The sequence below is a fragment of the Sipha flava genome, unplaced genomic scaffold (assembly GCF_003268045.1).
Source record: "Sipha flava isolate LNK unplaced genomic scaffold, YSA_version1 134_pilon_pilon, whole genome shotgun sequence".
NCBI lineage: Eukaryota > Metazoa > Arthropoda > Insecta > Hemiptera > Aphididae > Sipha > Sipha flava.
This window is the reverse complement of record NW_020271760.1, coordinates 1,581,291-1,595,375: the sequence shown is the minus strand read 5'-3', so window position 1 is coordinate 1,595,375 and position 14,085 is coordinate 1,581,291. Positions and strand designations below refer to the sequence as shown.

The window sequence follows — 14,085 nt, the reverse complement described above, 5'->3', positions numbered from 1 at the left end:
AAAGATACAAAAAACGAGACGTATCATCACCTCAAATAGGCTCCAAATCATTGAGTAGCTTCAAATCTTTGAATTTACGAGAATAGTCTGCAGTCTACCGCAATTAAATAAATAAAATCATCATAATATGACTATTTTATTTTATTATTTTATTATTATTTTGATATATTATATCAAAATCCAAAAAATATTTAATATCAAAAATAATAATTAAAAAAAAATAAAAATATAATTTATTATTGTTTCTCGATTCCGACTGCAAAAATTCATTCACTTATACAATAATACCAGGGTATCCATATTGAGTACGTTTTTGAAACATTTTTCTAGTATATCTTGATACAAATTCAACAACACAAATACAAAATTCAGTCACATACGGTGTGTGATGTACTGCCAGTTAATGTCGTAATAGTTTTATTGGATAAGCCTTAAGTCCATTAGTACACCAATTCTGACTAAATACTCCAGACTAGGCTTTTATTTATTTATTTCTATACATAAAATATTTGTTTATTGATTTATACGAGTATATTAATTATTACTGTTGACTGAGACTTAGTCTACTATTTAGGCGACAATTGTTGTCAATACATGTTCAAAAAACATTATCCTTTCTATAATTACATTTTGAATATACAATTATAATCAGTATTGAGAGTAGTCTAAATAAAAATATTAATCATCCAATATAAACTTTATATATTTATCCATTTTAGATGAACATTTTTATTATCTTCTGGATATTTTTTTATGTTTAATATTAAATTAATATATTGAGTACTTCGGGGATTCGAGGATTTTTTCACGTATCGTCTAGGTAGCTTTGACAATAATTTTTAATAATGGAAATGTGTAGTATTAATGTGATTGAAAAAGTACCCACAAGTTTTCCTTAATTTCAATGAACACATTTACTTTAATAAGTGTTGATAAAACGTAGATATAACTTAGCACAGATATATATATATTATAAATCTGTGGACTTTACCAAGAACTACCATATATAATAACGAAAAGTAAAATCTTTTGAGTAATGAATAACAATTGACAATCATTGTAATTGTAAGCTACAGTTTCTTTACTGTTTCTTAGTAAAAACTATTAAAATATTCTTGAAAATAAATCCTTTGATCCATTGAAACAATTCACTTTTCGTTAATTGTATATTGATAAATTATAAAATAGTAAAATAAAAGTTAGTAAATCATTAATACACGAGTATATTCACTGTAAATTAATATATAAATAAATAGCTTGTCTAGAGTGTCATTGTAATATATGACTGGTTTCGAATTAAAAATTCATCATACAAAAGTCAATAAAAATGCAACAAAATATGAAAAAAATAAAAGAAGGAATACATTGAGAAAAATCGGTCGTTTAACATAGAGATAATTTATTTTAACAGGAGAGATTATTTGATATGAGTTCCTATTTAACATAGATTTTATTCTTCTTCTTCTTCTTTACCTTTCTCTCATCTATTTGAGGGTCAGTCATCCTTGTCCTAAACCTCCACTTGTCTTGATTTTCTACATCCTCATATACTTTGGTTATTATTTTACATTTTTGAACGTATTTAGATGAAACATCTAGATAATAATTTAGTTATCTTTTATCTTATCTAGAAAAATAGTTGTAAAATATATAATTAATTAACTTTGATAAAAAAATCATCTACCTAGATAAATTCATCTGTTTACAAAAAAAAAGAAAAAATACAAATTTGTATTGTCAATTATTTTTATTGCAAATGAATACTTTAAATTTGAAATCTTAAATAATACCGGTAACAAAAATTACATAATAATATCATACATTTTTAAACTTTGAAAAAACGTTTCATGTTTTTTTTATTGTAATTAATTTAGTAAGTACTACAGTTTCATGATGGAGTGACCAACGTTTATTGGTGGTGGATGGCAATAGGCATTTCCGTTTGACCGTTTGCACGTCACGATATTTTGCAATTTATTAATATAAAATTAATGAAAAGAAAACTGCTCCACGTGGAGCAGTGTTATTTAATTCATCAGACCCGAATGTACATTATAAAAAGATATATTTTCAAGAAGATACCAATAGTTTTTACCTAAAAACAATAGATGAGGACGACAATGATTGTAAATTGTTATGTATTACCTAAAAAGCTATTATTATTATTATTGTATATAGTCATTCTTGGTGAATCCATCCATTATATTATGTATATAAATATATCAGCACTAAATAATAGCTACATTTAGTTAAATACTCATTTGGGTATAAATGTTCATCAACATTTGTAAAAACGTATAGGTAGGTGTCTTTTCAATCTTTAGTTATAACTATACATTTTCACTGTGGAATATCGTAGATAATAAAAATAAATATAAAATAAATAATTTTTATTTTTATCTAGTTATAAATATCTCGATAAATTTATTTAAATAAGCCTCAACACTGTCCATGACTCTCCTGTCTCCAAGCCACGCCAATGTATCGGAATGCATAAATTACTCGTATTGTTTGTTTAATACAATATCGAATATATATATATATTATTTTAACGTTCTTTTCAATACTTTTTATAAAAAATATACATATATATATTAATAAAGTTCCTGGAAAACAAAGACCAACAGCAAACGAATTGAAACATTTTTTTTTCCCATCACTCTAAATTGATGGGAGAAAAATACTGGCTTTCAATAGTCCTTTTAGTAAGCAGAAATATTTCGTGTGCCTTCTGGCTCCAAACGTTTTTATTTAGTTCCGGGGAGAACGTTCTTTTAATGCCAGAGGTTCACTCGTTGAATTTTCGGGTTTTCTTTGTAAATCAATAATGACCGATCATCACTTACGGGTAACTCAGGAAACGCATAAACCGTTTGAGCGGATGAGATTTTCCGCCCTGAAAATTCGACTAAGTTTTTTTATTGATTTTTTCCCAAGCATTTTGCTGGACATATAAAGATGAAATGAATCACTTAAACATAACTGACGTGCACGCGCGATTGTTTGTACAGGACACGGGAAATGGCCGCAAGTGCGGCTGCACCGACGACGACCGACACCGTTGCGGACGGACTGCGGTGGTGGCGGCAGCGGCGGGAGCAACTGTCGTGCGAGTCGTGTCGGTGGTCGGCGAGCGACTGCGGCTGGACGGCGGTGAACAGAGGCGCGTGGCCGACGGTCCGCGCGCCATATGGTCATCCGCGTCACACGTTGGTCACCGAGACGGCGACGACGGAACCACGGTGGGCCTGATGATGCCGTCCGACGGCAATACAGTGACGACGGCGACCACCGTCGGCGAAGAGCGGCCGAGCGGTAGTGTTCGGTTTCGATGGCCACGGCAATACGCCGTCGCCACGGCGCTGTGTGTCGCGATCGCTGTCGTATCGCTCGCCCTGGCGTCGGTGGCCGGTTACGAGTACGATACTGGCTACGGCGGCGACGGCGACGGTAGCCGAGAGGTGCACCGGTGCGGCACGCTCGGCGGCCGGCCGCTGGTGGAGCCCAAGGGCGTCATCACCACGCCGCTGTTCCCGGGCCCGTTCCCGGTGCCCATCGAATGCGAATGGGTAATCCAGGTGAACGGCGACGGTGGCGGCGGGGACACCATGGTCGAGGTGTACTTCACACAGCTGTTTGTCACCGACGGGCTGACCATCACCGAGTACTCTCAGTACCCGCCCGACTTCGGGTTCGTGACGGTGCGTGAGGTGTTCAACAAGTCGCACATATCCCAGTACGGACAGTCCATGCTCACCACGCTCCCGTATCTGGTCATCCGGTTCCGGTTGAACCGGTTGGAGGGTAACCACATACGCGTCCACGACGACCTGATGGACGTGTACGGGTTCAACATCACCTACGAGATGCGGCCGATCGGCAACGAGCGCGAGGACGTGTGCAGTTTGCTTCTGTGCTCATACTCCGGCAACTGCCTGGGCAACGCCGACCTCACGTGAGTACTATTTCCTTCGCCACTACCCTTCCACCCACCATCTGGACCATTCCTGCCCAAGACGTACCTGTTGATCCGCGTCCCAAACAATTATCATTGTTAGTACTCGAGGCACATGTATCGCATCATCGCTGCCAAAGATTATTAATTACTCCGTAACATCGTTTTTTGGCTCGGGCGGTCTTGTTTATATTTTCTTACAACATCAAATTAATAAATGCATTTACATAAAACTATTTTATTTCCGTAACAAACGTTTTTTTGGTAATTTGTTTCCTAAGTGGTAAAATATTTGGAACTGGTACTACCAGTGATTAGGCATACACAGTGCTTGACTTGGAAAAAAAAAGTAGTAGAGGAACTCTTATGACACACATATATATTTTGTCCCTATCTAATTAAAAACTGAACATAATCGTGTTCACTCCAATGTCGTTCTTTCATGAGGGGAGGCTGAATTAGGCATTCATTCCCCATGACATTTTATTTCTATCAACTGTTTGCTTTTTATTATATATATTTTACTAAGAAAATATTATACATAAATGTGAATATATGTTTTAAGTATATAAAAGGTTCTATAAACGCTACTGGTTCAATCTCTTATGACATCCTTAAATATGTTACCACAAGACAACGTATATTCCATAATTTATTATACTCGCTTTCAAAGCTTAAACTATTACCTCAATGAATAAATATAGTGAATATCTATAAACCATGATGCACAACATATATTCCAGTACCTATCAACCTATTTCAGGCATGTCTAACATGTGAACTACAACTATTTTTTTGTGGCCCGCGACTTCCGATAACAATCGACTATTCAATATATTTGGCCCACTAGATTCTTTGAATTTGTTATGTCTGACCTACTTGCTTATCTATCTCACATCCTTAAAATACTTCTATAAACATAAATTAAAGAAAATAAAAAACTATTGAAGATTAAAGTACCTACTTATATTTTACTAACTCAAATTTACAATTAGCAGATTTTAAGAAGCTTTTTTCCACATTTATTTTATAATTAACTAAAAATATAGAATGTTGATTTTATTGTCGTGTTTTATTCTTATCGACTACCGCGTATTCTGCTATATTCGTGTTTCGTAATGATAGGTAATATGTTTAAATTTGAAAATTTGCTATATGTGTATTCTTGCAAAATCTTTACACATCTAAATCCGACTACACACTTACCTATCCACCCATAACATTTTCACCATGACGTCTAAGCGCCATAACCACGATACAAATGAGTTTTTTTTATCTTAAAAGGTTAAAATCAGTCCAAATTTTAATTATACTAAAAAAAATAACCCACAGGTATTCTATGTAATGGCAATAGGTATCTACGTGATTGGGTATGTCAACAAAAATTGTCAAAATTGATTTTTTTTTTTGGGTTATTATCATTTATCATGTATCGTTGTATCAATAACTAATACTTACTTGACTATATATTTTGTAATTTTGTTAAATTTATATTTAAATTAAGTACTTGTTACGATCACACACACTCGTTACATACTGTCCCGTGCATCATTATTTTTAAAAAAAATAGTAATGGTACACCAGAATAGCTGTTAGTAGTATACTATATAATGTAGTAGTTGGGTCCTCAGTCCCTCCCATTTAATCTCCCCAAGTCAAGCACTGGGTACAAATGAGGTTTTGTATTACATGAAGATCACGAGATGGCTGACATTAAATTTTACGTGTAATCAAGGTCCAACTCTTCATAAGTTAAGCTACAATCCTTTAAACGTCACTAAGGCTACGTGATTATTTTACTTTCATATAATTGGTTATAAATGGTTATTTTATATACATAAATTATAATCAATTTTAATTGATAACATTTTACAATCTATTAAGAATTCTAATCTGAGAATCAATAGTAACAACTAAGCTAATTAATTGATAGTTAAACTTAATAGGTATATATATAGATACACGAGTAATTAGGGATACGAATACTAAGTTCTTATATTTTTCATGTAAAAGGAAACAGAAAACAATAAAATTCGATATATTCATGGTGATACAAAACTCATAAATGTTCATATTATTTTAATAGTGGTAAAAGAGGAATTTTAAGCTAAAAATGTAAATACTTCAATATTAATGCCGTGAGTCCATAACCACTACAAAAACCTTTTTATATTTATGTTATATTCGTATAATATTTTTTTATATAATGTTTATTAATCTCTATTATAATTAACTTTCGATAGTTTTTGATTTTAATCAAAGTCGATTAATAATCAATCTTTTCACATTTTCGATTAGATCAATTATTTATAAAACATGAAAAATAATCGATTATATATATATATATATATATATATTTATATATGTATATTTGTATTTTATATTGTAAAAATAAATAAAATCAATAAATATATAAAATAACCGAACAGTCTTAAACATAATTTGCACTCAGAAAATCCTACCATTTTTATATATATTTTCCTTATATTTCCAATCACCTAGTATCATTATTGTTATATTTTTTGTTAATAAATTATGGTAAAAGATAAAAATATATGAAAATTAATTAGGTTTTTGAACGAAAATTAAAGTTAATAACTGATGTACATTCCACACAGACGTTTTTCTTTTTGCCGAGATCAAATTGTTCGGCTTAAGCTTTTACATTTCCAGAATAACTCTGTCTTGAGCTTATGCTCACCAGCAGCCTTGACAGCTTGAATAAAATATAATTTCAATTGATTTGCTTCCAAGATAATAGAACATAATTAGCATATGTGAATTTAGTGCTTATAAGATACATACTGGGACCAAAACCTGAACCGAGATAAGCCAGTTCTGGAACCGGTTAATCTTAAAAATTCAAGAACCGTAACCTTAACCACAACCTTTATTTAAAAAAAATTAAAACGTGTAAACTTAACTTTAATTATAAAATAGTTAATTTTGGTTGGTAATAATATCTTGTAGGAAGGTTCAGAAAAATAAAAGTAATTATTTTACATTTTTTTATTCTCTTGTATTGTAAATTTTAATTTTTAATAATTAAATATATCCATAAATAAATAGCTTATACATAGAAATAAATAATTTAAAGCATAGCCTGAAGTATATGTATTGTAAGGCCAATATCCAATAAAAAATCATTATTAATTGTATACAAAATTAATAAAATTGAGACTCTATAAATGTATCATTTTTTTTTAAATTTGGCATACTGGTAAATATATATATATATATATATATATATATATATATATAATAATTTATGCCAATACTCACTACAGAACTCGTACGTAAAAACAGACTGAATAAGATAAAAATATATAATCTGTACAATAAACTTCTTCATACATTTTTTTTAAAAAAAAATGTATAGATCTGTCCTAGAAACTAACGCATCAATTAAACAATCAAACAAAAAATAGAATAGAACACATGTATTTTATTATTATTTTTCTATATTTATTTTTTGAAAATATATTATTATATTATAAAAAGTAAATTGTCTATTAAGTATTAAGTATAATGAATAATAATTCAAATTGTTATGATGTTTAAATGTTCTAGAGTGTAGTGAATGAAAATGTACTTTTTTCTCGTTAAATATCGTTAAATATATCTGTCAGTAGGTAAAAATGTAAAAATATACGCATCCACAACCAGTGCTGATCCCAAACAATGTAAGATCCCAAACAAATACATTTACATTTAACACCGAATTACACATTCAGAACCGATATTAATTGATTTTAAAACCCTTATTTTAATTTTTAGAAAACCGGATTTTTAACCCTTATAATAATTAATTTAATAGCTTAAACTGGAACCGAAACTAAAAAACCTTAGTTTTTGAATACATCTCCTTCTTTGGGGTTTGTCGCCCATTAAGACCATCCCGTCACACATCCAATTTTCCAACCTTCCCTATCCAATGCTCTTACTTTCCAATCAGGACTTCCATTCAGAACTTCCATGTCTTTTTTATCATATCTTCCCACCTCAATCAAGGTCTCCACAGTGGTCTTTTACCAACTGGATTCTTTTCTTAAATACATAGTTACTAAAAAAATACACTTTTTTTTCTATTGAAAAATAACAGGATTAATATAAAAAAATGTATTTTTTTTTACAATCCTTAGATTGGTTAAATAATTTCGATGGCTTTCCACTTGTCCCTATCCATTACAGCTACTTTTAGTTCCTTATAATTGGTTTTCCCTATGTCCTCTATGATCTGTTTCATAAATGGTGTTCTTTGTCTACCTCTTCTAGCTTTTCCTTCTATCTTTCCTTCTATTATCGTCGTTATCCATTTATTGTTTCTCATAATATATCCTATCCATTTTTTTCTCCCTTCTCTGATTATTTTCTATATTGTTTTTTATTCGATCATTCTTAGGTATACTTCTTCATTTTTAACTTTCTCTGTCCAGGGAAATTTCAGTGCTCTTCTCCAGCACCATGTTTCAAATGCTTCGATCTTTTATCTTTCCGCTTTGAGTATCGTCCATGATTCTGCCTGTACAGGGCTATACTTCATACAAAACTCTTTATAAGAGTTTTCCTGGTATTTAAGCTAACAGTGTTTGCCGTAAATAATTGCTGCTTTTTATAAAATTCCTGTTTTGCTTGTACTATTCTGCTCTTTATGTTCATTTTGCTTCTTCCGTCGTGTGTTATTTTGTTCCTAAATATATAAAACATTGAACAGTTTCCAGCTTCACATTTTCAATTGTTATGTTCAAAAACAATTCCTGCTTGCTGCATATTAATATTTTTGTTTTACTCATATTTATTTTTGATTTTTTACTCTTTAGATCTATCGTTCATTTTTGTTAACATATTGTCTAATTTTTCTTCACTTTCTGTTATCAATGTTATGTCGTCTGCAAAACGCAACATTTGTACTAGCATACCATTAGTTTTTATTCCTCCAATTTCTTCTTCCCTTAATTTGAAAATAAAAAATGTATAACCAGATATTTTATTGCAAACAACAGAACAATTTTAATAATTACATTGTTGACCATTTTGTAATGTTATTCGAATTATATTACCTACAATATTCTCATAAATTGTTATCACACAAAGTAATTTTGGTTCATTCAAATTAAAAACTTATAAAATTGATATGCGTTATAAATACGAGTATAGTGTCGCATATCTAATCATTAAGTCATTCTCAGTTGATAGTTTATATTTGATTGTTATGATTACTATAATTTATATTTTATGATTTGAGCACACCATTGCAAAATTAATTTCACATTTTCAATCCTTATTATTCAAGAAATTATAAAATAAATATAATAGAATTTAATATTATATAGTATATAATTGTTCAATAAAAGAAATTTGTAAAACGGTTAATGTTGAATTGTTTTTTAATTATTTTATGAGATTTAAATATTTAATACAGTAGTATTGTGTTGTTGAACAATGAATCTGACGATTTATTTTTATCGAATCATGCCATTCTATAATATTTCTGTAATACGAGTAATGTGAGCTGTTAAGAAATTATGCATATTTGAAAGGGAAATTTGAAACTTTTACTTGCTCTCCGCGTATTATTGGTAAATGGCGTATTTGATAGATACATCGCTCTAGATATCTGATTACGAATGATATATATATATATATATATATATATATATATATATTAGATACGAATAAAATAAATGTATATTTTTAACTTGTTTATTGCTTAAAGTGTTTTAAAAATAAATCATAGTACGTAGAATTATTCAATACATTTAACCATTTCCAGTCGTTCTCCGGAACATCTGGTTAGGACTCGTTTGCTCACATATTAATATTTTTATTAAATTTATGACAACCCGTTTGCGCAAAAAATTGTGAACAATGGAAACCTGCTTATAGGTACGGTTTTGGGTATACAGGGTGTCTTAAATTTTAATGATTATTTTCAATCATGGTTTCCCATCAATTGTCATCTATCTGTAATAGGGATCTTATAATCGTGATTTCTGTGCTCACTAATTAAATAAGTCGTGTGGGATAAGCTTTAATCTTTATTACTTTATTTCTAATCTAAAACTATTTTTGTTAATTTTTTTCTTATAAGTTATAACAAATCTGTTAATTTTTGTTTAGTCTCCGGTATTGGCGAAAATATGATTTAACACGGAGAGTAAAACGTTGTATAGTGTTGAATAATTTTAAATTTCGAGAGTATAGGAAATTAAAAATGGAAATTTCAATTTTCGGTGTACTAATAAACTTTGCAATGCTAGTGTAATTTTAAGCAATAACAGTGACCAAATTGTTGAACAATCTAAAAGTTCGGTGCATAACCATGAGGTATATTGAGATCAAATTATATCTAGAGAAATTGTAAGGGGCTCATTGAAAAGAAAGGTAGAAAATGATCTACATACTCGTCCAAACAAATTAATACACCAATAGTTAAAAAATAGTAACGTTGCTGAGAACATGGAACATGGTGATTTTAAGCTGATACGTTGTTCAATATATGATGTAGGAAAAAACATTTTCCCACACTACCATCAAACTATGACGAGTCTTTAAAGCAACTTTTAGAAATAAAACAAGCGTTATTGTATAAATGTAATCAATTTTATTTTTCGAGCAATGATAATTCTGTTATTTTATTTACTTGTAAAAATAACTTGGAAATGCTTTCTAATAATGAACACGTGTTTGGTGATGGAACTTTTACTTATGCGCCAAAAAATTTCATACAATTGTATACAATTCATGCTTATACAAATTATTATTATTTATCAGTAGTATACTGTTTTTTAAAAAATAAACATGCATCAACATATGTGTCCATGTGGAAAACCATAATGAACTTGTCAATGTAGTTATTAGGAAAAAACTTAAGTGTAAAAATATTTCAAGCAGATTTTTAAAAAGCTGCACACAATGCTGTTCTTAAGAGTTTTCCGCAGTGTAAAATAGTTTGCTGTAAATTCCATTTAGAACAAAGTTGGTTCAGACGTTTGGAGAAAAATAAAAGTTTATTTAAAGAATACTCAAATGATTCTGAAGTAGGAAGGTGGCTTAAATATTTTTTCGGTTTACCATATTTGGACCCTAATAACGTTTCGGACGCATTTACTGAAATAATTTCAATAACTCCATGTAACAGAAGTATGGATTTTCCAGATTATATATAAAAAAATTATACTGCTGTTGATTTTGATTTTGAACTAGAATTATGGGCTAGTGAACCAGACAATAGCCCAAGAACAACGAACGGAGCTGAAAACTTTCACATACACTTCAATAGTCAATTTTATACCCCCACCCTCATATTCACCAAATCATTCAAATACTTATGGAAATTCAAGTCGATATTAATTTAAAAACTAATTCATTAAAAAAAAAATAAAGAAAATACAATTAAGAAAATAATATTAAGAAATATTAAAAAAAAAACAGAATTATATGAAAAAAATATACACTGATTATAAATCTAAAAAAGTTGATATTTTAACATATTTAATGCAAGCGCGTACCAATATATAATAAGTATGTACTCAAAATTATTTTTAGGACTTAATTGTAAACAACTTATTGTAATTGTAAATAAAATTATTTTTAATTGAACAAATTATAAATAACGGTGGCTTGCTAAGGAATGCTAAATTAAATAACTCAAACAACATTTTTAAACCCGCAATTATATAAAAACCACAATATGAATATAGACATAAAGTCCTAAGCCTTATAAAGGGTGAAGGAAAATGTTGTAGAGTATAATAATGAAAAAAAAATTGTTGGTCCACAGCCCAGGTTATAACCAATTCGAAAATTTGGAGGTAGGTACACAGGTTATATACACTCTATACGTGGAAAAATTTCTTCGAAAAAAGGTTTCTATTGTTCGCAAATTGTGCGCAAATGAGTTGTGTTTTTGTGTGCAAAGGAGTTGCAAAAAAGGTAAATTTGCGCAAACGAGTTGTAACCGAACATCTTTAATCAACTAAAATACTTGATAACTAGTATACTTATATTAAGTTTGATAAACTTTTACTTATTTTTTGTTGGAATAAATATTTATTTTTAATTTACCCATAAGCATCGGCACGTCGTAATACTTTGTAACACATTTTTACATTTATTGAATAACAAATTGTCTTTTTTTTTATTTTTTTATACTGGTTTTAAGTATTTTAAATACGTTTTTCTTCACATTACGATAAATTCTTATTCTTGTATATTCTGATACCCGTAAAAAATTCACTCATAATATAATTTAAAGCAACTCGATGTATTTATTTTCATTTTTACCATTAAAATATTTATAAATTTTATATTTTAAATGTTATATTAATGACCATCGACATTTTCCGTTAAAATTTTATTATTCAATATTCTAACATAGATTTGAAATTCGTATAAAAGCTTATTGTTATATTTTGACTGTACTATTTTCAATATTTTTTTAACTATTCACACTTGTTAAAAAAAAATTGACACTATAATACATTATCCAACATTATACTCATGACTTATGGCTTAGACGTATGAAGCAAGATTATAGAGCCTAATAATAACAGTTACTATAGGCAGTATCAATATATTATACATAGTTCATCAAGTTTAAAAATATACTAATTCAATAAAATCAGAGTCACGATTATATTGACTTTGTATATACTTGATGATGAATTTTTGATTCAAAATCGATTGTATTTAATATATAAAATAATATTCCAGACTTAATATTTACTTATTGATTTTTATACATCAACTAAGTATTTGTTTATTTTTAACTGAAATTAAATAGTTAATTATTAATAAATTTCTTCATTACCCTAAGTTTTCAACCAAAAACGTATAATTATGAAAAATAGGCAATTATTCAAATTAATTTAAGTGTTTTGTTTGAAGTTCAAAATGTATTTAAAAACGTATAACAATCATATTCTCCATGTGGCTTATGTCAAATGTTTGCGATTCAATTGTATACCTTGATTATTGTATGCTTTCATACAATTCATCAGACATGAGGTTAATATTATTCTCCTAACTTACTGTTTACATTTCAGAAATTCAAACTATATTATATTTTGGTTTCAACAGTATAACATTGTTCAGTAACTGCTTACTAACACATATGTACCTTATAGTTATTTACACACACACATTTGTAATAAAAATAAAAATAAATCATTTAGATTCATAGACGATACTTTTTTATGTCGGTTATTTATATTTTTAAATCATCCACTGCCAAAATTGTTTTACAGGCATTAGTCAGACGATGTTTTTGTAATCCAATAATTGGTAAAATTACAAATTTTTAGTCGAATATGTTAATACGGCTTGTGATCATTGACCGTATCTATTAAATAATAGAGTTCAGCACTCAAGTGTACTTACGTACTGTCCAAATTTCTCATTTCATTAACGTGTTAAACAAAAAATGACCACTCATAATTTTGGTTAGTTGTTGTGTGTAATAATCTGGTAACTTCAACGACAGCATGTGCACACTTTTATTTTTTCGTGTAAAGAACGAAAAGTGTACAAAAAACATGACTAATTTCAATGTTAAGTTGTAAAAGATTTAAATGCAAAAAAGAAAATCGGGGCGAGAACCACCTACCGTGTTACGTCGTTATTTCCGCCGTGGTTTACCCCCGACTTCCCTATCATATTTCGAAAATAATTAAATGTGTTCGGCGCGGCGAGGCTTTCGCACTTCGTGACACGTTAGTGTCCCTTCCATACACAACAACACCGCCTGTTTGAAATGGAAGTGAAAACTCTAAGCTAGAGGATATGGTAACGGATGGGATGGGATATCCGGGTTTACATGACAATGGGGTTGAAAGGATGGCGCAAACAACAAAACTATACACCGTACAGTGTACAGTACAAAACTCGTACAAGTAAATGTCACTTTGTGCGCGCGCGCGCGTGTTTCTACGGTCTTTTTTCGCCCCCATAGAAAAGTTCTACGTGACAAAACACTGTCACGGTTGATTGCGTATAACATTCAACCTCAGGTTGTGGCTCGTTGTTGAGACTTGACCTAGTAAATCATTCATTTAAACAAGGCTTTTCTTTTGTCTCTTTGTTTCGGCAGTGCCATCGTTGAATTTGGCGACCATGCATTATTTTTGTTT

At 29.9% G+C, this 14,085-nt stretch overlaps 1 protein-coding gene across 1 annotated transcript in view; it reads left to right on the top strand.

The window, feature by feature from the left end:
- LOC112679303 overlaps positions 1 to 14,085 on the top strand; it is a 264,484-nt gene that overhangs the window by 100,470 nt on the left and 149,929 nt on the right. The window contains exon 4 of the mRNA XM_025549052.1: positions 3,012 to 3,955. Within this exon, the coding sequence (XP_025404837.1) occupies positions 3,012 to 3,955 (944 nt within the window). The remainder of the gene's footprint in view (positions 1 to 3,011; positions 3,956 to 14,085) is intronic.